This window comes from Microcaecilia unicolor, chromosome 10 (genome assembly GCF_901765095.1).
Source record: "Microcaecilia unicolor chromosome 10, aMicUni1.1, whole genome shotgun sequence".
NCBI lineage: Eukaryota > Metazoa > Chordata > Amphibia > Gymnophiona > Siphonopidae > Microcaecilia > Microcaecilia unicolor.
The window spans coordinates 219,071,937-219,098,040 of record NC_044040.1 but is presented as its reverse complement, the minus strand read 5'-3'; the positions used below and the strand labels follow the sequence as shown (position 1 = coordinate 219,098,040).

General features: G+C 49.9%; 1 protein-coding gene across 7 annotated transcripts in view; it reads left to right on the top strand.

Annotated features, from left to right (window-relative positions):
* Nucleotides 1-1,482: 1,482 nt before the first annotated feature.
* Nucleotides 1,483-26,104, top strand: part of ABCC5 (ATP binding cassette subfamily C member 5) — a 147,951-nt gene continuing 123,329 nt past the window's right edge. For all 7 annotated transcript variants that reach the window (XM_030215965.1, XM_030215966.1, XM_030215971.1 and 4 more), the window contains exons 1-2: nucleotides 1,483-1,538; nucleotides 24,252-24,400. In XM_030215965.1, coding sequence (XP_030071825.1) covers nucleotides 24,272-24,400 — 129 coding nt within the window. In that variant the 5' untranslated portion in view covers nucleotides 1,483-1,538; nucleotides 24,252-24,271. The remainder of the gene's footprint in view (nucleotides 1,539-24,251; nucleotides 24,401-26,104) is intronic.

Genomic DNA, 26,104 nt, shown 5'->3' with positions numbered 1-26,104 from the left:
CATATTTCCACCATTCATGATATATTGTAAGCCACATTGAGCCTGCAAAAAGGTGGGAAAATGTGGGATACAAACGCAACAAAGAAAATAATAAAAATAAAATAAACACGGGAGGCTGTCAAATAAAATAAAAAGCTGTCCAATAAGTAAAAAAACAAACATAAAAACTTTTCTCCTCCACCTTTAAAGGCATTGCCTATCCATTGTTACAGATGGACCTCGTACAGACAGTCCCTTAGTATATATTTCTAATAATCTTTGGTAGAGGAGTGTGGTAGCCGTGTTAGTCCACTCTTAAGGTTATCAATAGAAATCAAACAAAATAAAACATGGAAAAGAAAATAAGATGATACCTTTTTTATTGGACATAACTTAATACATTTCTTGATTAGCTTTCGAAGGTTGCCCTTCTACCCTCCCTACCCATCTTCAAATCATTGCTCAAAGCCCACCTCTTCAATGTCGCCTTCGGCACCTAATCACTTCATCTCTTCTCAGGAAATCTCATCTACCCCAACTTGGCATTTTGTCTTTTAGATTGTAAGCTCTTCTGAGCAGGGACCGTCCTTATTCGTTAATTTGTACAGCGCTGCGTAACCCTAGTAGCGCTCTAGAAATGTTAAGTAGTAGTAGTAGTAGGAAGAAGGGCAACCTTCGAAAGCTAATCAAGAAATGTATTAAGTTATGTCCAATAAAAAAGGTATCATTTTATTTTCCATGTTTTATTTTGTTTGATTTCTATTGCTAATAATCTTTGGCTATTGTGAAGCTCCGCCTACTGGCTTCAGCTCTTACAATGGACTAGATAGGCTCACTTCGTCTCCTGCTCTATCCGAGCTCCTTGGCTTAAATGGTATTACTATGAGGCAGGGCCCGAGGTTCTCAGTCTGGTCCTCAGGCCACACCCAGTCAGTTTTCAGGAAACCCACAAAAAATATGCACGAGATAGACGTGAATGCAAAGATTCTAATGTATTTTCATAGTGGATATTTTCAACAGTGCCTGGAGGACTGGGCTAAGAATCCCCGCTGCTTTGAGATAAGGTTATTTGGTGCCATTAAGCACTACACCTTTAAATCCCAGGCTGCTCCGCCCAAAGCGTCGCGCGATGAATCAGTCACGTGCCTCGAGCGTTTCATCGTTGTCCACCTCAACCTTCTCCCCCCGTCCCCCTACCAAAGCTGAAGCACAGCACACAGGCCCCGCCTTACCCCGCGCGCTCCCGTTGCCTAAGAAACCGCAGCGCTCGTGCACACCTGCATCTCCTGTGAGGCGGGGCACCGCAGAGAACGTTCGAGAGGACGTGCTGCGACAGGGTGCGGAGCTCTGCGGCCTCTGGTCGTTGGAGTCCATCGGCCGCTGAGCTTCCGGCAACACCAACACGACAAGCCGAAACGGAGACAACAAATCCCAGCGGCCCCTGCGCCGAGCCGGCTGCGCGCAGGCGCACCGCACTTGTAGGCTCTGCTATTAGGACTTGTTTTGCTCTTCAGCTGATTATTGCCGGAGCCGCAGAGCGGGCGGGAGGAGCGGAGCAGGTAACGGGAAATGAGCCGGGACGGAGACTTGAGTCTGTGGGAGAGACGTCCTATGTGGTTTAGTTCTTGGCTTTTTCGCGTTCAGAACTAGTGGAGGCAAAGAAAATAGAAAGGAGCATATTGGACGATAAAAGTGTGGAATTAATCGGATGGAGGATTTACAGTTAAAACCGGCGGCTGAGGAAGAAAGGAAGAGAAAAAAAAAATTCCTGAGGAAAAAGGGTGGATGGGTTGGAGAAAGGCGAGAGATGAGCAAGAAGGATAGCGATGGAAGTGGAAGGAGAAAGGGTAAAGAAGGAAAAAGAAAGGCGAGGAAGGATAGGGAGAAGAGGAAAACGGAGAGGATGAAAGGCAGAGATGGGGAAGGGGGATTGAGGGAGAGAAAGCAAGAAAGGAAGAGGGGGAGGGGAGAGAGAGATGGTGGAAAAGGAGAAAGAGCTGAAAGAATATGGATGGAAGAATGATTGAGCAATGAGAGAGTAGAAAAAGCCGAATGGGGAAGGACAATGAGTGAGCAACAGGGGACCGAGAAGGGAGAATTGGGGAGGGCGATGAGGGAGCAACGAGGGACCGAGGAGGGAGAATTGGGGAGGGTGATGAGTGAGCAACGGGGGACCGAGAAGGGAGAATTGGGGAGGGCGATGAGGGGAAGGGAAATGGGACTTGATGTACCGCCTTTCTGAGGTTTTGCAACTACATTCAAAGTGGTTTACATATATTCAGGTACTTATTTTGTACCAGGGGCAATGGAGGGTTAAGTGACTTGCCCAGAGTCACAAGGAGCTGCAGTGGGAATTGAACTCAGGGGACTGAAGGGAGAAGAATTGGGGAGGGAGATGACTGAGCAACAGGGGTCCGAGAAGGGAGAAGAATTGGGGAGGGTGATGAGTGAACAACGGGACCGAGAAGGGAAAATTAGGGAGGGAGATGACTGAGCAATAGGGGATAGATGAGGGAGAAGAATTGGGGAGGGCGATGAGTGAGTAACAGGGGACCGAGAAGGGAGAAGAATTGGGGAGGGAGATGACTGAGTAACAGGACCGAGAAGGGAGAAGAATTGGGGAGGGTGATGAGTGAACAACGGGACCGAGAAGGGAAAATTAGGGAGGGAGATGACTGAGCAACAGGGGATAGATGATGGAGAAGAATTGGGGAGGGCGATGAGTGAGCAACAGGGGACCGAGAAGGGAGAATTGGGGAGGGCGATGAGTAACAGGGGACCGAGAAGGGAGAAGAATTGGGGAGGGAGATGACTGAGTAACAGGGGGCTGAGAAGGGAGAATTGGGGAGGGTGATGAGTGAGCAACAGGGGACCGGGGAGGGAGAATTGGGGAGGGCGATGAATGAGCAATGGGGGACCAAGGAGGGAGAATTGGGGGGGGGGGCGATGAGTGAGCAACGGGGGATCAAGGAGGGGGAATTGGGGAGGGCGATGAGGGAGCAACGGGGGAGGGAGAATTGGGGAGGGCGATTTGTGAGCAATGGGGGACCGAGGAGAGGGAATTGGGGAGGGTGATGAGTGAGCAACGGGGGATCGAGGAGGGGGAATTGGGGAGGGTGATGAGTAAGCAACGGGGGACTGAGGAGGGGGAATTGGGGAGGGTGATGAGTGGGCAACGGGACAGAGGAGGGAGAAGAATTGGGGAGGGTGATGAGTGAGCAACAAGGGACAGAGGAGGGAGAATGGGGAGGGCGATGAGGGAGCAACGGGGGACCGAGAAGGGAGAATTGGGAGGGTGATGAGGGAGCAATGGGGGACCGAGGAGGGAGAATTGGGAGGGCAATAAGGGAGCAACAGGGGACCGAGAAGGGGGAATTGGGGAGGGTGATGAGTGGGCAACGGGGGACAGAGGAGGGGGAAGAATTGGGGAGGGTGATGAGTGAACAACGGGGGACCGAGAAGGGAGAATTGGGAGGGTGATGAGAGAGCAACGGGGGGCTGAGAAGGGAGAATTGGATAGGGCAATGAGGGAGCAACAGGGGACCGAGAAGGGAGAATTGGGGAGGGCGATGAGGGAGCAACGAGGGACCGAGGAGGGAGAATTGGGGAGGGTGATGAGTGAGCAACGGGGGACCGAGAAGGGAGAATTGGGGAGGGCGATGAGGGGAAGGGAAATGGGACTTGATGTACCGCCTTTCTGAGGTTTTGCAACTACATTCAAAGTGGTTTACATATATTCAGGTACTTATTTTGTACCAGGGGCAATGGAGGGTTAAGTGACTTGCCCAGAGTCACAAGGAGCTGCAGTGGGAATTGAACTCAGGGGACTGAAGGGAGAAGAATTGGGGAGGGAGATGACTGAGCAACAGGGGTCCGAGAAGGGAGAAGAATTGGGGAGGGTGATGAGTGAACAACGGGACCGAGAAGGGAAAATTAGGGAGGGAGATGACTGAGCAATAGGGGATAGATGAGGGAGAAGAATTGGGGAGGGCGATGAGTGAGTAACAGGGGACCGAGAAGGGAGAAGAATTGGGGAGGGAGATGACTGAGTAACAGGACCGAGAAGGGAGAAGAATTGGGGAGGGTGATGAGTGAACAACGGGACCGAGAAGGGAAAATTAGGGAGGGAGATGACTGAGCAACAGGGGATAGATGATGGAGAAGAATTGGGGAGGGCGATGAGTGAGCAACAGGGGACCGAGAAGGGAGAATTGGGGAGGGCGATGAGTAACAGGGGACCGAGAAGGGAGAAGAATTGGGGAGGGAGATGACTGAGTAACAGGGGGCTGAGAAGGGAGAATTGGGGAGGGTGATGAGTGAGCAACAGGGGACCGGGGAGGGAGAATTGGGGAGGGCGATGAATGAGCAATGGGGGACCAAGGAGGGAGAATTGGGGGGGGGGCGATGAGTGAGCAACGGGGGATCAAGGAGGGGGAATTGGGGAGGGCGATGAGGGAGCAACGGGGGAGGGAGAATTGGGGAGGGCGATTTGTGAGCAATGGGGGACCGAGGAGAGGGAATTGGGGAGGGTGATGAGTGAGCAACGGGGGATCGAGGAGGGGGAATTGGGGAGGGTGATGAGTAAGCAACGGGGGACTGAGGAGGGGGAATTGGGGAGGGTGATGAGTGGGCAACGGGACAGAGGAGGGAGAAGAATTGGGGAGGATGATGAGTGAGCAACAAGGGACAGAGGAGGGAGAATGGGGAGGGCGATGAGGGAGCAACGGGGGACCGAGAAGGGAGAATTGGGAGGGTGATGAGGGAGCAATGGGGGACCGAGGAGGGAGAATTGGGAGGGCAATAAGGGAGCAACAGGGGACCGAGAAGGGGGAATTGGGGAGGGTGATGAGTGGGCAACGGGGGACAGAGGAGGGGGAAGAATTGGGGAGGGTGATGAGTGAACAACGGGGGACCGAGAAGGGAGAATTGGGAGGGTGATGAGAGAGCAACGGGGGGCTGAGAAGGGAGAATTGGATAGGGCAATGAGGGAGCAACAGGGGACCCAGAAGGGAGAATTGGGGAGGGCGATGAGTGAGCAACGGGGGACTGAGAAGGAAGAATTGGATAGGGCGATGAGGGAGCAACAGGGGACCCAGAAGGGAGAATTGGGGAGGGCGATGAGTGAGCAAGGGGGGGCCGAGAAGGGAGAATTGGTGAGGGCGATGGGTGAGTAACAGTGAGCCGAGAAGGGAGATGAATTGGGGAGGGAGATGACTGAGAAGGGAGAAGAATTGGGGAGGGTGATGACTGAGCAACAGGGGTCTGAGAAGAATTGGGGAGGGCGATGAGTGAACAACAGGACCGAGAAGGGAGAATTGGGGAGGGAGATGACTGAGCAACAGGGGACAGATGAGGGAGAAGAATTGGGGAGGGCGATGAGTGAGTAACGGGGGCTGAGAAGGGAGAATTGGGGAGGGCGATGAGTGAACAACAGGGGACTGAGAAGGGAGAAACGGGGAGGGCGATGAGTGAACAACAGGGGACCGAGAAGGGAGAACTGGGGAGGGCCATGAGTGAGCAAGAGGGAGACGAGAAGGGAGAACTGGGGAGGGCCACAAGTGAGCAACAGGGGACAGAGAAGGGAAAAGAATTGGAGAAGGACAGTGAGTGAGCAAAAGGGGACAGAGGAATGAGAAGAATTGGGGAGGGCGATGAGTGAGTAATGGGAAAGAGGATTGAGAATAATTGGGGGAGAACGATGAGTGAGCAACAGGGGACGGAGGAGGGAGGGCGATGAGTGAGTAACGGGACAGAGGAGGGAGAAGAATTGGAGAGGGCCATGAGTGAGCAACAGGGGACAGAGAAGTGAGAAGAATTTGGGGAGGGCCATGAGTGAGCAACGGGACAAAAGGGGAGAGAATTTGGGAGGGTGATGAGTGAGCAACGGGACCGAGGAGAGAGAAGAATTCGGGAGGGCGATGAGTGAGCAACGGGACCGAGGAGAGAGAAGAATTCAGGAGGGCGATGAGTGAGCAACAGGGGACAGAGGAGGAGGGAGAAGAATTGGGGGAGGGCGATGAGTGAGTAACAGAGGAGGGGGAGGGCGATGAGTGAGCAGCAGGAGAAAGAAAAAAAGAAGACGAGGGAGGGTGATGAGTGACCAACAGAGGAGGAAGAATTGGGGGAGGGCGATGAGCAAGCAACAGGGGACAGAGGAAGAAGATGACTTGTGGGAGGGTGATGAGTTAGCAACGAGGGACAGAGGAAGAAGAATTGGGGGAGGGTGATGAGCAAGTGACAAAGGGGTAGAAGAAGGGGAGTGGAGGGAGGAGCGAGCGCTGAGGGGTTAGCAGAGTCCGAATGAGGCAAGGAGCATGTGACGAAGGGGTAGAAGAAGGAGAATGAGCTGAGGAGTGAGTGCTGAGGGGGTAGCAAAGACTGAGTAGGGCATGGAGTGTGTGATGAACGGGTAGAAGAGGAGTGAGAGGGGATGGGTAATGGGGTGAGGAGCAAGTGAGGAAGGGAAATAGGACTAGGAGCAAAGTGAAATAGAATGAGCAAAGTCAAATGGAACGAGCAACAAAGGGAAATGGGGGCAAGGAGCGAGCTGTGAAGGGGTAGCAGAGGTCAAATGGGGTGAGGAAGGAGAATTGGGCAAGGAGCGAACGAGGAAAAGGAATGGGGCGAGGCGCAAGTGACTGAGGAATAGGAATGGGTCGAGGAAGGGGAATGGGGCAAAGAGAGAGAGAGGGAGCGGAATGGAGTGAGGGAGGAAGTAGAATGGAGCAAGCGGGGAAGGGGAATGGGGTGAGGAGCGATTGAGGAAGGAAAATAGGGCAAGGAGCAAAGTGAAATGGAATGAGCGAGGAAGGGGAATTAGTTGAGCGAGCGAGAAAGGGGAATGGGGGCAAGGGGCGAGCTGTGAGGGGATAGAGGAGACCAAATGGGGCAAGGAGCGAGGGAGGAAAAGGAATGGGGCGAGAAGAGAGCAAGGATGGAATGGGGTGAGAAGCAAGGGAGGAAGTGGAACAGTGATGAAGGACTGGGGCAAGGAGCGAGAGGAAGCAGAATGGAGCGAGAAGATTGGGGGGAGGAAGCAGAATGGGGCAAGGAGTAGGGAAGGGGAATGAGGTGAGGAGTGAGGGGGAGATGGGGCGAGGAGGAAAGTGAAATGGAACCAGCAAGGAGCAAAGTGAAATGGAATGAGCGAGGAAGAGGAACGAGCTGTGATGGGGCGAGGAAGGAGAACAGGGCAAGGAACGAGCGATGAAGTGGAATGGAGCGAGTGAGGAAAAGGAATGGGGTGAGGAACGAGGGAGGAAGCGGAATGGAGCAATGAAGGGGAATGTGGGGAGGAGTGAGGGAGAAAGGGGAATGGGCTGAGGAGCGAGCGACGAAGGGGAATGGGGTGAGGAGTGAGGTGTAGTAGAGACCAAATGAGGTGAGGAGCGAGCTGTGAGAGGGTAGGAAGGGGAATGGGGTGAGGAGTGAGCTGTGAGGGGGTAGCGGAGGCCAAATGGGGTGAAGAGAGAGGGGGATATGGAGCGTGGAGTGAGCGATGAAGGGTGATAGAGGAAGCAGAATGGGGCAAGGATCGTGAGGAAGGGGCATGGGGTGAGGAGTGAAAGAGGAAGCAGAATATAGAGAGGAGTGATGAAAGGGAATGGGGGGAGGCGCAAGCTGTGAGGTGGTCAAATGGGGCAAGGAGTGAGTGACGAATGGGAATGGGGTGAAGGGATAGCGGAAGCCAAATGGGCTGAGGAGTGAGCGACAAAGGGGATTGGAGCGAGCTGTGAGGGGGTAGCTGAGGCCAAATGGGGTGAGGGACGAGCCCTGAGGGGGCAGCGGAGCCCAAATGGGGTATGGGGCGAGGAGCAAGCTGTGAGGCAGTAGTAGAGGCGAAATGGGGCGAGTGACGAGGGGGAATGGGGTGAGTAGAGAGCCATGGAGTCTGGGATGGGGCAAGGAAGCCGAGTGGGGTGGGCGAGGAGTAAGTGACAGTGGCCGAGTGGGGCAGGCGATGAGCGAACGATGAGGGGGAATGGGGTGAGGAGTGAGTGACGGAGGCCGAGTGGGATAACCGAGGAGCGAGCGACAGAGGCTGAGTGGAGCGGCCAAGGAGCGAGGGATGGAAAGGTAGAGGAAGGGGAATGAGGCAAAGTAGATAAGTGATGAAGGGGAATGAGGTGAGGGCGAGAAGCGAAGGATGAAAGGGAATGGAGTGAGCATTAAGGGGGTACTGGAGACAATGGGGGGAGGAACGTGTGACGGGGTACTGGAGACAATGGGGGGAGGAACGTGTGACGGGGTACTGGAGACAATGGGGGGGGGAGGAACGTGTGACAGGTGTGTACAGGAAGGGGAATGAGGTGTGGGTGAAGGCGAGGAGCGAGTGACGAAGGGGTAGAGGAAGAGAAATGGGGCAAGGAGTGGTGAGGGGGCAGGGGAGGAGTGAGTGACAAAAGGGTGGATAAGGGGAATGAGATGAGGAGGGGTAGGGAAGGCGTGAGTGACGAAGGGGTAGATGGAGGGGATTGGGGGAGGGCCAAGCAATGAGGATGTACAGGAAGGGGAATGGGCCGATGGTCAGGAGCGAGCTATCGACGAGACAGAGGAAGGGGAATGGGGCAGGGGTCAGGTGTGTGCAAATGACGAGGAGGCGGAGGAAGGGGAATGGGGCAAGGGCCAGGAGCGAGCGAGCGACGAGGAAGTAGAGGAAGGGGAATGGGACGAGGGCCAGGAGGAAGCGACAAGGAGGAGGTAGAAGAAGGGGAATAGGTTGAGGGCCAAGAGGAAGTGATGAGGAGGTAGAAGGGGAATGGAGCAAGGGCCAGGGGTGAGCGAGCAACAAGGAGGAGGTAGGGGAATGGGGCGAGTGCCAGAAGCGAGTGAGCGAAGAGTAGGTAAAGGAAGGGGGAATGGTGCAAGGGCCAGGAACGAGCGGAGAGGAGGTAGAGGAAGGGAAAAGGGGCGAGTGACAAAGAGGAGGTAGAGGAAGGGAAATGGGGCCAGGAGCGAGCGAGTGACGAGGAGGTAGAGGAAGGAGAATGGGGCGGGGGCCAGGAGCAAGTGACAAAGAGGAGTGTGTGAGTGACAAGGAGGAAGTAGCGGAAGGGAAAAGGGGTGAGGACCAGGGGCGAGCGATGAGGAGGTAGAGGAAGGGATGTGGGGCCAGGAGCGAGTGAGTGACGAGGAGGTAGAGGAAGGAGAATGGGGCGGGGCCAGGAGCAAGTGACAGAGATAGAGGAAGGGGGAATGGGGCGAGGGCCAGTAGCAAGCAACGAGAAGGTGTAGGAAGGGGAATGGGGCAAGTGATGAGGGGATAGAAGAGGCCAAATGGGACTAGCATGATGAGCAACGGAGAGGGCGTAGAGGAAGTAGAATGGGGGGGGGGGGGGGCGCAGACGAGCGTGCAATGGGAGGGTAGCGGAAGAAGAACGAGGGCAATGATTTGTAATGGGAAGACTGAGGAAGAAAACAGAGGAAAGGAAGGAGTTTTCGAATGTTCCTGACATCTGTTTATGTAGTAGCTCAAGATGGAGTAGGTATTTCTCTCTCAGGAGTGCTTGTTTATTTATTTATTGCATTTGTATCCCACATTTTCTCACCTCTTTGCAGGCTCAATGTGGCTTACAATGTGTTGTTATTAGTAGATAGTAGAATGAGAGATAACAATTAGTGTTACATAAAAGAATTGCATAATCGAAGTTTAAACAAGTAGATATAAGTAAAAAAACAGTTCTGATAATAGGTAAGGTGGAGATGCCATAGAAGATAACGTTATCGAAATTCGAACAAGTAGATGTAGGCAAAAAACATTGCTGATAGTAGGTAAGGTTGCTTACAATTTAACAGGCCCTTTTACTAAAGGGTTGCCATGTGGCAACCTGGAACTACTGCCAGCCCAGTGTGGGTGCTGGGGGTAGTTCAACCCCCAGCACACACCAATGGAAAAATATTTCTGCGGGGGTTACCTGGTGGTAATCAGGCAACTTCACGCGCTGCCCGGTTTCTGCTGGATTAGTGAGGGAACCCTTATCGCCACCTCAGTGGGTGGTAGCAAGTGCTCCTCCCCGAAATGGCCGCGTGGCAAGTGCGAACTTTCCACACAGACATTTCACTTTTTGCTGTTTTCACCTGCAGCGATAAAAGGGGCCCTGGTGCATGGCAAAAATGGCTGCCATCACTAGCGCAGGGCCCATAAGTTTGTACCTGAGACAAAGAAACAAAGTAATTTACCCAGATCACAAGGAGCAGTAGGGGAATTTTGAACCCTGGCTTTCCTGGTTCTCAGCTCGCTGTGAGGAAGGGGAGAGTTGATGGGTGGGGGTAAAAGAGAGAGACAGATGACAGAGGAGATGAAGGGGGAGAAAATGGTAAAGGGGATATGAAAGAAGAGAAAGGAAGGATGAAAAGTGGGAAAAAGTGGTAGGAAAAAAGGATGATAAGGAACAGTAAGGAGAAACATATCAGAGGGAAGAACAATGAAACCTGGAGAATGGGATCTTTGGATTTAGCTCACATTCTTTCCATCTCAATAGTCGTTTAAGGTGACATTTATGTTCTTGGAGGGTAAATTTAAAATTGGTATGAAGACCATCCACGTTTCCATGGCTTTTGTGGATAGGTAATTCTCTGAGGACAAACAGACTTCTGTATTCTCTCAAGTGGGTGACGCTGATTCATGTCGCCTGGTCCAGCATTTTGCCAAAGCTAAAAAGATAGCTTTGTGGTTTTAGACCCGGACTTTGGCCGAGTTCCTTCTTTGGGTATTTCTCCATGCCTTGTCCCTTTTTTTTCAGGCACCATTGAGTTGTTTGATTTAGCTGGTGAAGTTTTACCATTCACAAAGATTCCCAGTGGCTTCTTGAAGCTGTACCTGGTGCAGTCGGACTGTCTCAGGGACGGACACCCATTCTTGGTGTCTGCAGTGTCTTGGGCCCGACCATAGCCCTGCTTATTGTGTTCTGACGAGGAGCCTGCTTTCCCGAGAGGCTCAACAAGAGAAGGTTTTTGGAGCCAAGTCCAGTTCCTTGACATCAAGGTCAGAGGCGTCGACATTGAGCATCGTACGAATATGAGGAGCGTTAGTAAGCATGGCTGCTTCGAGACCCTTAGACGCTGGTCTCCACCTGTCTTGACGCCTCCTGTGCAGGGCCCCAGGACAGTCCATCTTCTGACCCGACCCCAAGGCAACGTGAGGATTCAGTGTTGTCCTCATCAGCACCAAGGAGCCTTGGTAACACACCAGGCGAATGCCAAGAAGCATCATCATTGGTCACCCTTGACACATGGTGCTGGGAGCTCCATACAGGAGGTGCCAATGTGTCTGTCTCCAAGCAGCTGAGATCCTGCTTCTGCTTAGACCCCAGCGGTTCTCATCAGGAACTGGGAGTCCCCTCTGTCAGGTCCCTGTCATGCTCGACACCCAGTATCGGATCCACAGTGAACCTGGTTTTGTTAGGCCTCAGTTACCTCACAATTTCACGGTGGTGTAGCCCGCTCTCAAGAGACAGGAGTACTAGGGACTATGCTTTGGTGCCCCCAGGCAGAGAAGCTAGAACTCTGGATTCTTTGGGCAGGAAGATGAACTAGGCTTCAATGCTCATTTCCCACATACAGTCCTTCCAGCTCTTCACGAGTGTCTACTTGTGAAACTCGTTGAGACAGCTGTCAGATTTGGTGGACGTGCTCCCTCCGAAACACGCCAAGCCTTTTCACCAGTTGGTCAAGTAGCAGAAGGCGTGTCAAAAGTTCTTGGCCAGGGGCACTTACGACACTTTTGATTTGGCATCCAGGATCTTCTCAAAGTATAACAATGTGCAGACTTTCATGGTTACATGTTTCTGACTTAGAACATTCTGTTCAGCAGAGGTTGGTGGATGCCCCTTGCTGGGGGGATAAGCTTTTTGGAGAGATGGTTGAGGAGGTCGCTGACCAAATAAAGAAACACACTGATACAATCTCTTCTGTCTCCTGCCGGGTGCCTTCTGCATCCAACTCCTCATCTAAGAGGACTTTTGGCAAGCCCAGGAGCAGGTCCTATTACTGTCCTAGGCGTAGGTACAATCCTGTGGCTCGTCAACCTACTCAGGCAGCCCTAGCACGCTTGTTCATGTTAACAGTGTTCTCCTAAGACCACTGCTTCTCCCCATGTATAGCAAGGGATGGGCTTTTAACTGGCTCCAGCAGAGCATAGCAGCAGTAAAAGTAACCATTCCGAACAACTTGCCAGTGAGGGGAGGTTTAAAATATTTTTCACCAAAGGCGGCTTCTTATAAACCTCTGATTGGTGGGTTCTTCAAATAGTCTTTCTTGGGTAGGCCCTCAATTGGCATCTCAAACCTCCAAATGGCTCAACAAAAGCTAATTAATTCAGCTGTCAGAATGGGCAGATACTAGAGGAACCCTCAGTACTTCTGAAGGCCCATGTGGTCGAACAAGTTCCACCAAGGGAGGAAGGGCAGGGATTCGTAGAAGAAAATGGGGAATGTGTCCTATCCTAGACCTAAGGGCCCTGAACAAATTCCTAGTCCGAGAAAAGTTCAGGATGGTTTTCCTGGGCACCCTTCTCCCAATGATTCAGAAAGATGATTGGCTGTACGCTCTGGACTTAAAGGATGCATATACTCACATCCTGATTCTTCCAGCCCACTGGAAGTATCTTTGATTTCAGCTGGGCACACATCACTTTCAGTACTGCGTGTTGCCTTTTGACCTCGTGTCAGCTTAGTGTCTAAACTAAATGTCTAGCGGTAGTTTCAGCATCGCTATGCAGCCTAGGTGTCCATATGTTCCTGTGTCTAGATGATTGGTGAAGAACATCTCTCCAGATGGAGCTCAGGAGTCCATGCAGATGACTATTCGGGTGCTCAAGCTACTAGGGTTCATGTTAAACTACCTCATGTTCTGTCTTCAATCTGTTCAGAGATTGTAGTTCATCGAGCACTGCTTGATACTCAGTTGGTTCAAGCCTTCCTCCTGGACAATGTAGTTGCACTTGCGTCCAAAGTTCGAGCCTCTTAGCAGGTCACAGCTTGGCAGATATTGAGTTTGTTGGGCCACATGGTTTCCATAGTGTACGTTACACACACCCATGACACGTCTTCACATGGGATAGCTGAATGGACCCTAGCTTCTCAGTGGTATCAAGCTACAAGAAGTCTGGAAGATGTCATCCAAGTGTCCTGGGAGCGTGTATGCTCCATTCAGTGGTGGACCATTCAATCCAATTTAACTCTGGGACTTCCATTCCAAATTACTCAGCCACAAAAAGTGCTGATGACTGATGCATCTCTCTGAGAATGGAAAGCTCATGTAGATGGGCTTCGCACACGAGCTTGGTCTTCTCAGGAAATAAATCTACAGATCAATCTCCTGGAGCTCCAGGTGATCTGGAATGCTCTAAAGGCTTTCAGAGATTTACTGTCTCACAAAATTGTTTTAATCCAAACAGATAACCAGGTTGCAATGTATTAAATGATTAAGCAGGGGGACACCGGATCTTGCCCTCTGTGTCAGGAGGCTGTCCGGATGTGGCATCAGACTTGCCACCATGGCATGTTTCTTTGAGCCACTTATCTGGCTGGTGCAAACAACACACTGACCAACAGACTGAGCAGGATAGTGCATCCTCACGAGTGGTCTCTCAACATGGGCATATAGCCTGCAAGATCTTCCAATCGTGGAGCACCCCCTCAATGGATCTTTTTGCCACTCAGCTCAGCCACAAAGTCCATCAGTTCTGTTCCAGGTTTTAGGCCCATGACAGACTAGTGTCGGATGCCTTTCTCCTCAGTTGGGGGACAGGTCTTCTGTGTGCGTATCCTCCAATACCTCTAGTGGGAAAAACTTTGTTGAAACTCAAGACCGTGGAACCATGATTCTGATCGCGCCATTCTGACCGTGGCAGATATGGTTCCCTCTTCTTCTGGAATTATTCTCCAAAGAACCGTGGAGATTGGAGTGTTTTCTGACCCTCATCATGCAGGACAAAGGGTCACTTCTGCATCCCAACCTCCAGTCTCCGGCTCTCACAGCTTGGATGTTGAGAGCCTAGAGTTTGCTTCCTTAGGTCTTTCAGATACTGTCTCCATGGTCTTGTTGGCTTCCAGGAAAGATTCCACTAAGAGGTGTTACTCTCTTAACTGGAGAAGGTTTGCCATCTGGTGTGAGAGCAAGGCCGTAGACCCCTTGCTTGCCCTACACAGACCCTGCTTGAATACATTCTACACCTATCAGTCTGGTCTGAAGACCAACTCCATAAGGGTTCACCTTAGTGCTTATCATCAGTGTGTCTCTGGACAGCCTCTAGTTCGCTTCATGAGAGGTTTGCTTTTGTCAAAGCCCCCTGTCAAACCTCCACGAGTGTTATGGGATCTCAACGTCATTCTCTTCCAGCTGATGAAAGCTCCTTTTGAGCCACTGAATTTCTGCCATCTGAAGTACTTGACCTGGAAGGTCATTTTCTTGGTGGCTGTTACCTCAGCTCATAGGGTCAGTGAGCTTCAGACCTTAGTGGTGGATAAATCTTATACTAAGTTTCATCACATCAGAGTAGTCCTCTGCATGCACCCTAAGTTCCTGCCGAAAGTGGTGTCGGAGTTCCATCTGAACCAGTCGATTGTTTTGCCAGCATTCTTTCCGCACATTTCTCAACCTGCACTTCCCCAGCTGTAAAGGACTAAAATACAAGCTGATGCATGCCACGACCTTCTCCTACATGAGCACTCGGTTATGGAACGCACTATCTACGGACCTGAAAACAATCAACGAAATAACTATCTTCCACAAATCTCTGAAGACATACTTCTCCAACAAAGCCTACAATGAGAACCGATAACCTCAATAATCCACCTCACCAACCACTCAGTTATGAAAGCCCACCTTCTATAACTACCCTAACCACTTCCTCCTGCTTCTCTCTTCCCTACTTAATCTCTGCACAATACTAACTGTATCCGATATCCTGGAATGACAATGTTAAGAAAAAACTATGTAAGCCACATTGAGCCTGCAAATAGGTGGGAAAATGTGGGATACAAATGCAATAAATAAATAAATAAATATCCTTTCTTTCAGCAGCAACTCCATTATTTTTCCTATCACCGACGTGAGACTTACCGGTCTGTAGTTTCCCACTTCTTGCCTGTCCACTTTTATGAAGAGGGACCACAACTGCTTGTCTCCAATCTCGCGGAACCTCTCCCGTCTCTAAAGATCTATTAAATAAATCTTTAAGAGGTCCTGCCAGGACATCTCTGAGCTCCCTCGGTATCCTGGGATGTATCTCATCCGGCCCCATTGCTTTGTCCACATTCAGATTCTCCAGCTGTTTATAAACTCTTTCTTCCGTAAACAGCGCAATATCAACTCCATTCCCAGATGTTCCCTCGGCAGATGACCGCAATCTTTTTCCAGGATTTTCCTCCATGAACACCGAAGAGAAATAATTGTTTAGCACGTTCACTTTATCTTCATCACTCTCCACATAGCCATTCTCATTATCTTTGTCTCGCAATTCCATTCCTATCTTTTCTCCTTTCTCCATTGTATCTGAAAAAGGTCTTGTCACCTCTCTTTACATCTTTAGCCATTTTTTCTTCCGCTCGTGCTTTCGCTAGCCGTATATTTCCCTCTTCGCTTCTTTGAGTTTAATCCGATAATCTTTTCCATGAGCCTCTCGTTGCATTCTTTTGTATTTCTTGAACAAAGCCTCGTTTTCTCTTTTTTTTTTTTTTTTTTCCCAGCTACTTGTTTGGAGAACATATAGGCTTCCTGCTTCTCTTGTGTTTTGTTTACTTTTCTCACAAAGAGATCAGTTGCCATATTTATAGCCGCCTTTAGCTTTGACCACTGATTTTCCACAGCTACGCCTTCCCACGCCAACAGCCCTGTTTTATCAAAATCAGTACGTCTGAAATCCAGTACTTTGAGTTTAGTGTGTCCGCACTCCGTCTTCACTATATCAAATCATATAGTGCGATGATCACTGTTACATAGGTGGGCACCCACCCCGATATTGGAAACACATTCCTTCAATTCTCGGAAAATTCTTTAACTTCAGAGAGTTCCCTCTTTTTTGCCTAAAGTACTTTTCTTCCTTTCACTTGAATCAATCTGTAGTATTTCCAACATTTTAGGCTCATGAAAGAGATGGTTCTAGTGGTGGTATTCGGAGACTTCTGATTCAGTACCTGGAGGATTCATAGTAACATAGTAGATGACGGCAGAAAAAGACCTGCATGGTCTATCTAGTCTGCCCAAGATAAACTCATATGTGTATACCTTACCTTGAATTTGTACCTGTCTTTTTCAGGGCACAGACCGTATAAGTCTGGCCAGCAGTATTTCCCGCCTCCCGAACCACCAGTCCCACCTCCCATCACCGGCTCTGGTACAGACCGTATAAGTCTGCCCTCCCCTATCCTAGCCTCCGAACCACCAACCCCTCTTCCCCCCACCTGCTCCGCCACCCAATTTCAAATAGCTTCAGGTGTTCGGGACATTTGTTCTTTCTGATGGCCTTTGAAAAGGGCTGGATGCTTCCACTATTTTTTGGTGGATCAAGTCTGCCTTTTGAGTCTGCTTGAAATGTCGTGCTCGAGGGACTGGAGGTGCAGTCTATTAGATCACAGGCAGCTTTCTTAGCTGAGGCTTCCGTGATCTCTCCAGGGGATATTTGTAAGGAAGTGACTTGGACATCACTATGTTCTTTGTTAAACACTGTAGTTGGGTGCACCGGCATAGGCAGACGGTGCCTTCTGTAGGGCAGTGTTGGATTGGGCCTTGACTTCCTTCTTCCCTGAGGGATAAAGCTTGGATACTTTTCATTTGTTTGGACTGGTCTAGCAGGATGATTCAGAAACAAAATGTGAACTTTAATGGAAACAGGACTCAACCTGGCCAAGTTTCAGAAAAAACGTTGTCGGGTCACATAGGTTTCCACAATACATTCACAAATTCAATGCATGTACTTCAAAACCTGCACAGAAAAAGCTCTGGTCCAATTACAAAAGTCAGTAACCATGATGGTTACAGACTTTTGTAAGTGGACTAGAGGTTTCTAATTTAAGCCACCCCTTGCAACTCTAAAATGAGTGTGGTGCAATTCAGCAGCTCTTTACTCCACCCCACAAGCTTATTGCCCCAGGAGAGAGACCCACTCCTATGAACAATAGCTTTTTTTTCCCCCCTTGGTGCTGACTCTCTTCTTGTCTGTGTCCAGGCAACTTCCCTATTGCAGAAATTTAAGCAAATACCCTGAAGATCTTCAGAACCCCCAAATGGATATCAGGTTGATAATAGCATAGATGCCCTGTAATAAAACTAAAATTTGGCAAGTTAAGACCTGTATATCCTTTTCTACCTGCCCATCAAGGTGCAAATCACTTAATCCTCCATTGCCCGAGGTACAAATAAGTACCTGTATAAATATGTAACTGCTTTGATTGTAACCCCAGAAAGGTGGTATATCAAATCCCATCCTATTCCTGCCCTTTTGAGGCTACCCCTGTGCAGGTTACCATGCTATTCCTTGTCATCAGCAGCAGATGAATCCATTACAAATGGGTTGTGTCCACCTACCAGCAGGGGGAGATAGAGAACACTGAAAACCATAGTGCCTCTAGGACGGCTAGCTCCATCTGCCTCTCAGTATTTGTCCTTTAGATTGTAAGCTCCTTTGAGCAGGGACTGTCCTTCTTTGTTAAATTGTACAGTGCTGCGTAACCCTGGTAGCGCTTTAGAAATGTTAAATAGTAGTAGTAGTATTTCTCTGTCTCCCAGCAGGGTTGGACGCAGCTTGTTCAGCTCCTTGAAGATTCTGTCTGGGGTGGCTCCTGTGCTTTTGCCAGTTGTAGCAGGGGTGTTGTGGCTAAGTGGAGCCCACTTTAAAGGCACATAGGTTCGCCTTTTCCTTGCCTTACCCTTCCCCCTGTGTGGATGCAGGCATATAGGTTCGCCCTTTCCCTGCCTTTCCCACCCTCTTCTGCCTCCGGAGTACCTCTGTAGCTGTTTTCCTCCAACTTTCCTCACAGAGTAAAATAAACAAAAAAAACCGCGCTTTTCAGCGCTGCTATTTCTGAGGCTTATCCTTACTGTGCAGCATGACCGGAGCTCTTGGTCTCGGTCCTTTGAGGTAAGAGCAGTACTCAGCTCCTCCGGGGAGGGCCCGCGGATGGCGTTCCGATCGGGGTGATTTTGGCGTGAAGCCGCCATTTTGAATTTTATTCCGCCGTTTTTCGGCGATGGCTGCTGAGGGAGTTAAGCGCTGTTCCCGTTTTGGCAAGCGCAGATCAGCAGCGAGGCTCTGTAAAACGTGCTGTTTAGACGATAGAGCCAGTATGAGCATGGCGAGCGATGATTCTTCCCACTCGATGGAGCTGGCAGCGGGCGCCATCATGGAAGCGCCGCATAGCTCGACTCCCGCGGTTGCGGAGGAGTCTGAGAGCAGAGGGGCACCTCGGGCCGAGGCTACCAGAGGAGCTCCGTTCCCCGTGGCTCCTAATTCGGAGACGGGAGGTCATGGTGAGTTTGGATGCACGCTAAGCATAGACGGGTAAATTCCCCGTCGGAGAGTGGCGCTCCCCCCTTTTCCCCCACCGTGATTGGGCTGTGGGGACTCTGAGGGATCTGACAGGCCTTCGTGGTCTGAAGAGCCAGAGGAAGGAGTCGGTTTGCCACTGGATCTGGAGGATCCCACTGCGGTTCAGATTTTCCACCTCGATGAGCTGCCAGCACTTACCTCTGATGCCTTACAGGCCCTCTCTATTGATGACCCTGTTCAAGGCGAAGCCTCCTCTGGTAATCCGAGGATGGTGAGTACTAAGAAGCCTGCTTGTACCTTTCCTTTGCATGACTCCATCCAAGAGCTTATTTCTGCTCAGTGGGCTGACCCCGAGGGGCCCTTGAAAGTGACCAGGGCGATGGGGCATCTTTACCCTCTGAGTGAGGAGCACTTGGCCCGTTTTGGGATGCCTAAAGTGGATGCCTTAGTCACGGCGGTGACAAAATAAAAAAAAAGACCCACCCTCTCAGTAGAGGGAGGGGTCGCCCTGAAGGACATTCAGGATCGGTGGCTGGAATCAGCGCTAAAACGGTCCTTTGAGATTTCGGGCCTAGCCTTAAGGGCGTCTGTTTGCAGTTCTTATGCTGCTCGAGCCTGCCTCTCTTGGTTGCAACAGGCAGTGGAACAGCCCGTGGATGGTGCGGAGTCCCTCGCTGAGGTTGCACCCTGCATGGAGTCGGCCTTGTCATTTTTAGCTGACGCCCTCTATGATCTGGTCAGAGCTTCGGCTAAACATGTCTGTGGCGGTGTCCGCCCGCCGCCTTCTATGGCTATGGCATTGGGCAGCTGACATGGCCTCTAAGCAAAGGCTGGTGAAGTTGTCCTGTCGGGGCCTTCTGTTATTTGGAGAGGAGTTGGAGGAGAATGTTAAAGACCTGGGGGATGCTAAACTCCAGCGGTTACCTGAGGATAGGTCGCGGTCTTCTTCCAAGGGTCAAGTGGTTCCCTCCTCCTCCAGACCTCACTTCCGTGAAGCTAGAAGGTATCTACACCCGGGGCGCTCTGCTGGGTTTACTGAACGTTCCCGCTTTCAGCAGAGGAACTCCTTTCGCTCGGACAAACGCTCCGTAGCGGCAGGCTCAAGGCCAGGAGTTCAGGGCCGTCTTGCATTATGATGGAGTTCAGGGCCGTCCTCCATAATGATGGGACGCCGGTCCACTCCTCCACTGCAGCTGTAGGAGGACGCCTTTCCCTCTTTCTCGAGGTGTGGACCAAGATTACCTCAGATCAGTGGGTCCTGGACCTGATCAGAGAAGGTACCGATTGGAATTCGGTGCCCCGGTGACAGACGTGTTTGTGGAGTCCCAATACAGTACTGCCGTCAAACAGGCGGCGGTAGAGGAGACCTTACAAGTCTTGTTGCACCTTGGATTGGTGATCCCTGTGCCTCCTGCCGAACATGGCTGCGGTCGTTACTCCATTTATTTTGTGGTGCTGCGAAAAGGCGGGTCTTTTTTGGCCCATTCTCGACTTAAAGAAAGTCAACGAGTCACTAAGAGTGCGGCATTTTCACATGGAAACCCTGCGCTCCGTCATTGCGGCAGTACAGCTAGGAGAATTTCTCACGTATCTGGACCTAAAAGAAGCTTACTTGCACATTCCTATATGGCCCCTGCACCAACGGTTCTTCCGGTTTGCGGTGTTGGGAAATCATTTCCAGTTTCGGCCTTGCCTTTTGGCATCACCACAGCTCCCTGAACCTTTTCCAAGGTAATGGTGGTAGTAGCTGCTTTTCTCAGGTGAGAGGGTATCCGGGTTCAGCTGTACCTCAACGACTGGCTCATCAGAGCGGACTCTGCAGAAGAGAGACGTCATGTAACAGCCAGAGTGGTCTCAGTACTGCAATCTCTGGGCTGGGTTGTCAATATACCCAAAAGTCACCTGATCCCCTTTCAATTTCGAGAATATTTGGGGGTCTGGTTCGACACGGCCTCGGGGTTTGTCTTTCTACCCGATCAAAGGTGGTGCAAGCTTCAGAATCAGGTCCGTCTGCTCCTGAGGATGCCTCGCCCGCGAGCTTGGGACTTTGTCCAGCTGTTGGGGTCGATGACGGCCACCTTGGAAGTGGTGCCATGGGCGAGAGCGCACATGAGACCTCTGCAGATTGCCCTGCTTCAACGATGGTCTCCTATGTCCCAGGATTATCAACGCAGACTCACATGGCTCCCTGCGGCCCGACTCAGTATGGAGTGGTGGCGCTCAGACAGCATGCTGCGGCGAGGAATGCTGCTAGCGCTTCACGATTGGTGCCTGGCGGTAACGGATGCTAGCCTGTAGGGCTGGGGAGCACATTGCCAGGGAAGCTATGCCCAGGGTCTGTGGACACCCGAGGAAACAGGGTGGTCCATCAATCGCTTGGAACTGAGAGCGATATTCCAGGCTCTTCTGGCCTTTCACATGACTCTGGAGGGACTGGCTGTCAGACTTCTGTCGAACAACACGACAGCAGTGGCCTACATAAATCGACAAGGCAGCACTCAGTGTCAAGCACTGGCTGCAGAGGTCGCTCAGATTTGCCACTGGGCCGAGCTACATCTGCAGCTTCTGTCAGCAGCTCACATAGCAGGTCAGAGCAACGTGCAAGCTGACTTTCTAAGCAGGTATCAAATCGACCCAGCGGAATGGGAACTGGCATACGAAGTGTTCCTTCAGATCTGTGCCAAATGGGGAACACCCGTAGCGGATCTTATGGCCTCAAGCACAAATGCCAAAGTCCCGTCCTTTTTCAGCGGACAGAGAGATCCTCGCTCGGAGGGGTTGGATGCCTTGGCTCAACCCTGGCCCCCGGGCCTCCTGTATGTGTTCCCTCCTTGGCCCTTAATAGGGCGGCGACTCCTGCGAATTCGGCTGCATCAAGGAGTGGTGATCCTCATTGCCCTGTATTGGCCCAGGTGGCTGTGGTATGCGGACCTCCGGTGGATGCTGGTGGAGGCTCCCCTTCCTTTGCCTCTGGTACCGAACCGGTTGACGCAGGGTCCGTTGCCCATGGAGGATCCCTGCCGCTTTGGTCTTACGGCATGGCTATTGAGAGGGCGCAATTGAGAGACAAGGGCTATTGTAACAAGGTCATCTCCACTTTCTTGCAGTCCCGCAAGCGTTCCACTTCCGTTGCCTATGCTCGGATCTGGCGCCAGTTTGAGGCTTGGTGTGTTTCTAAAGCGATCACACCCATGCGGGCTTCTGTCTTGCCGATACTTTACTTTTTGCAGGATGGTATACAAAAAGGCTTGGCCTATAATTCCCTGCGTGTTCAAGTGGCAGCCTTGGCATGTTTTCGGGGGAAGGTCGCTGGCCTCTTCCTGGCTGCGCATCCAGACATTGCACGGTTTCTTAGAGGGGTGCTTCGGCTCTGGCCTCCCGTGCGGGCCCCTTGTCTGGCTTGGCACCTAGGGCTAGTATTAAAGGCTCTTCAGTGTTTGCCCTTCGAGCCGCTGAGGCGAGCTTTTGGAGAAGGATGTGACTCTAAAGACAGTCTTTTTGGTGGCCATTACATCGGCTAGACAGGTGTCTGAGCTCCAGGCGCTGTCCTGTCGAAACCCATTTCTGCAATTCTCAGAGTCCGGAGTAACGGTACATACTGTGCCTTCCTTCCTGCCTAAGGTGGTTTCAGCGTTTCACCTAAACCAGCCTATTTATCTGCCCTCCTTTACTAGGGAGGAGTTTCCAGAATCTTTTGGGCAGTTGCACCTTCTGGATGTGCGCAGGGCTCTGTTGCAGTATCTGCAGATGTCTAATGCTGTCAGGACCTCTGATCATCTTTTTGTATTGTTGTCAGGTCCTCGCAGAGGGTCTCCAGCGTCTAAAGCCACTATAGCCCGTTGGCTTAAGGAAGCCATTTTTTCTGCTATCTAGCCGGCCTCCGCCTGACGCCTTTAAGGCAAATTCCACAAGAGCGATTTCTTCCTCTTGGGCTGAGGCGGGAGCACTCTCTCTTCAAGAGATGTGTAGTGCAACTACTTGGGCTTCTAAGCTCTCTTTTGCCCGTCATTACTGGCTGGATGTGGCTGCCAGGAGGGATGCGCTTTTTGGAGCGCAAGTGCTTGCGCGTGGTGTGGCTTTTTCCCGCCCTATTTAGGGATTACTTTGATACATCCCATTCGTAATGGATTCATCTGCTGCTGATGACAAGGAAGGGAAAATTAGGTTCTTACCTTGGTAATGTTCTTTCCTTTAGTCACAGCAGATGAATCCATGATCCCTCCCGGTTGACTCTGTTTTGTGTTCAGTTTTTCCTGCAGACATGTTCCCTCATTGGGAGAAGTTGGAAAACAGTCTTCAGGATTTCTGTTCTACTACAGGAGGTTGAGTTCGTCCCTCCTTTGTGTTATTGCTCCTGTTCTGGGCGTTCGTTCGCTGTGAGGAAAGTTCATGTTATGCTACTTTGCGGTTTAACACTGCTTTGGAAGCTTCAAAATACTGAGAGGCAGATGAAGCTAGCCGTCCTACAGGCACTATGGTTTTCAGTGTTCTCTATCTCCCCCTGCTGATAGGTGGACACAACCCATTCGTAATGGATTCATCTGCTGTGACTAAAGGAAAGAAAATTACCAAGGTAAGAACCTAATTTTCCCATACACTCCTTTTGGGAAAGAGGAACCACCCTTGCTCATCCTAGCTGTTTGTTTTTTTTCCATTCCTCAAAGTAACCAAATTGGATAAGGAGCTTCACTGTTGCCTGTCCTCCTATGATCCAAAATGGGTTGTCTGTAGCCATAGAATTTCACATTCTTGCAATCTGGCTGATGGATTGCAACCTTTCTGCTTATGAGTTGGAAAAGACTTTGGTTATCAACACCTGTCAAATCTGTATGATAATTTAGGCAAAAGGCTATGTACTTGAGACTGCAAAGGATCCATCATCTTCACCTTGAAAAAAATCAAGCCGCTTAAACCATATAATTGCATTTTCCTGTTATCCCAGCCAGTGGGCCACTTAAAGCAAGTGGTGTTTTTACTAAGCAGCTTCTTGAATGCTTCCATTTTCTGCTTACAATACTTCCCTTGGATGAACTGTCCTTTCTCCTGTATCTGCTTTAATCTGACAGTAGCTATTTTGATTAAATGTCAGGCACCCTTGCTCAGTCTGTGTTGAGTTTGTGAATTTGAATATGGTGTTTTTTTTATCAACAAAAGGTCAGCACCTGTTAATTCCTCACATAGAGGCTTGCATCCTTGCCTTCATCTAACCTTCAGTTTGCTACATCAGTGCAGCTTTATTCTACCACAGCATGCTACACACATTCCTTTACGTAAGATCCCTTTGCGGCCACTGCTTTGGAGTTGCCGGTGTGGCCAACTCATCCTACTTGTCCATGGAGAAAGTGAGGTTATTTACATCAGCTGCACAGACCCACCTGCCTATAGCTAGAAAATGCATTGGAGCAGAAATGAGTGGGGCATTGTGGGGTGAGTGGCTGGCTGGCACCATGCTTTTAAAGGCCTTTCCAGTCTTTTCTGAGCACTAGGAGAGTTAAAATATGTCCTGTGGTACATTGAATAACATCACTGGTGTGTGGCTGATTTATCCTATTATCTGTGTAGAAACCCTGTTGCAGGTAAGTTACCTCATTAACCTCTTCTTACTTCCTGGAGCAGGGTCACAACCTGCTGTGAATAGAAGTATATTCTTTTGAGGCACTGTAGCCAAGTAGATAGGGTATCAAACCTTTGCAGCCTAGTGTTTCTTGCAATGATGTATCATAGAATAAGAAGAGCTTTAGGCTGTAAAGTTTATGTGGCTCTGAATAGTTTTTTAAATTCTCAGGCACTCAATGCAGAGAGAAGATGAAAGATATAGATTTAGGAAAAGAGTACGTTATACCCAGTCCTGGGTATCGAAGCGTAATGGAGAACAGCAGCCCAGAGCAGCAGCGGCCTCCATGTGAAGGATTGAAGTTCCAACACTCAAAACAGGTCAGTGTCGGCTTTCTGCCTTACTGTGTGGTAGCTCTGTTTGTATCTTTCATTTTAATTTCAGCCCAATATTTAACTGAGGCAGCTTTTCAAGGTTGTGTCATTGTTAGTGCAGCAAACAACTTTGGAGACAAAGCTAACGTGCATTGTACATGCACAGGGATTCTGTTCCCATGAATCATAGGGCTAAAGATAGCAGCTTATCAGAGATTTTAACATGTGACGTTTTTGTGAGACTTTTACATAAGTTCCTAATGTGATTAAGTGTTCAGATTACAAATTACTTTAATCCTGAGTAAAGAATTTTGTTTAAAAAGCAATTTAAAATTTGTTCCTAAAGCTCCACTTTATTCTTAAACTTTTTCTCTCTGCTGTTTGATGCCAGAGTTATAATACTGTAGCATATTAAATGACAGCAATAAAGACCTGCACAGCACATCTGCTGTGCCCAGCAAGGTGTCCAGAGCCACACCTGCCACTCCATGTAGGTTACATTCCTTCATGATTAAATATTGGTGTGACAAACATAGGCTATCTGGACCTTATTCCTTATGTTTTTTCACCTGTGGGTATTGAAGAGAGGGGCGGGAAGGGTGAAATTATGAAAGTTACCACTTAGGCTTATGGAATCTATTGTAGGTATTTTTGTTTCTGGTCTGTTCAGGATTATGGTTGTATATTTTGTGATTTTTGTGGTTTCTAATAAAGATTAAATAGAAAAAAAAAAAAACCAACCCCAAAAAACATTGGAGTGGCAAACAGGACAGACAGGAATTCGACACCATGCCAACAACAGTCCTCCATCAAAAGGTGGAAGACTAATGTTCTTTATGAAGTTTTGGCTTTCAATAACGACACATGCTTGGGTACTTGAATTCTACTACTTAACATTTCTAAAGCGCTACTAGGGTTATGCAGCACTGTACAATTTAACATAAAAGGACAGTTCCTGCTCAAAGAGCTTACAATCTAAAGGACAAATGTACAGTCAGCCAAGTAGGGGCAGTCAAATTGGGGCAGTCTAGATTTCCTGAAAGGTATAAAGGTTAGGTGAGAAAAGCAACATTGAAGAGGTGGGCTTTGAGCAAGAATTTGAAGATGGGTAGGGAGGGGGCTTGGCGTAAGGGCTCAGGAAGCTTATTCCAAGCATAGGGTGAAAATTGGCTGCAGAAACTGATCAGAACTATTCTTGAAGACAAATCAATCCCTCTTAGCAGATCAATGTAGAAAGTACCCTTAATAAAAGGTTTGGGAGAGGCAGATAATGGAGAGGAGGGAGACAGAGAGGAAACAACGTTGGACCTGGAGAGGGAGGGAGAAAGGGGGGAGCAATGTGGGACCCAGCCCTGGCTTATACATGGGTCACAGCAATTTTGGACATTTTTAGTCCTAAAACTGCCCTTGACTTATACGTTTTCAGCCTCCACCTGCTGGCAGGAGAGCACAGTCCAAACATTTGGACTGATATGGTGGGGTGATAAGCAAGAAAATAAGATTAACACCTCCTTAGAAAAATACCTTGAAGGAAAAATAAAATCACTACCAGCAAAGGTGTCCTTGACAGAGCTGATTAAAGATAACGAGAGAGATTCAAAACACAAAACAGAGGAAATCCTTCAATTCGTATGCTACTGAAAGTATATATGATATGATATAGAATAAGTAGCAACTGAGGCAGAAAAGCTGCAGAGTTATGAAGCAAAT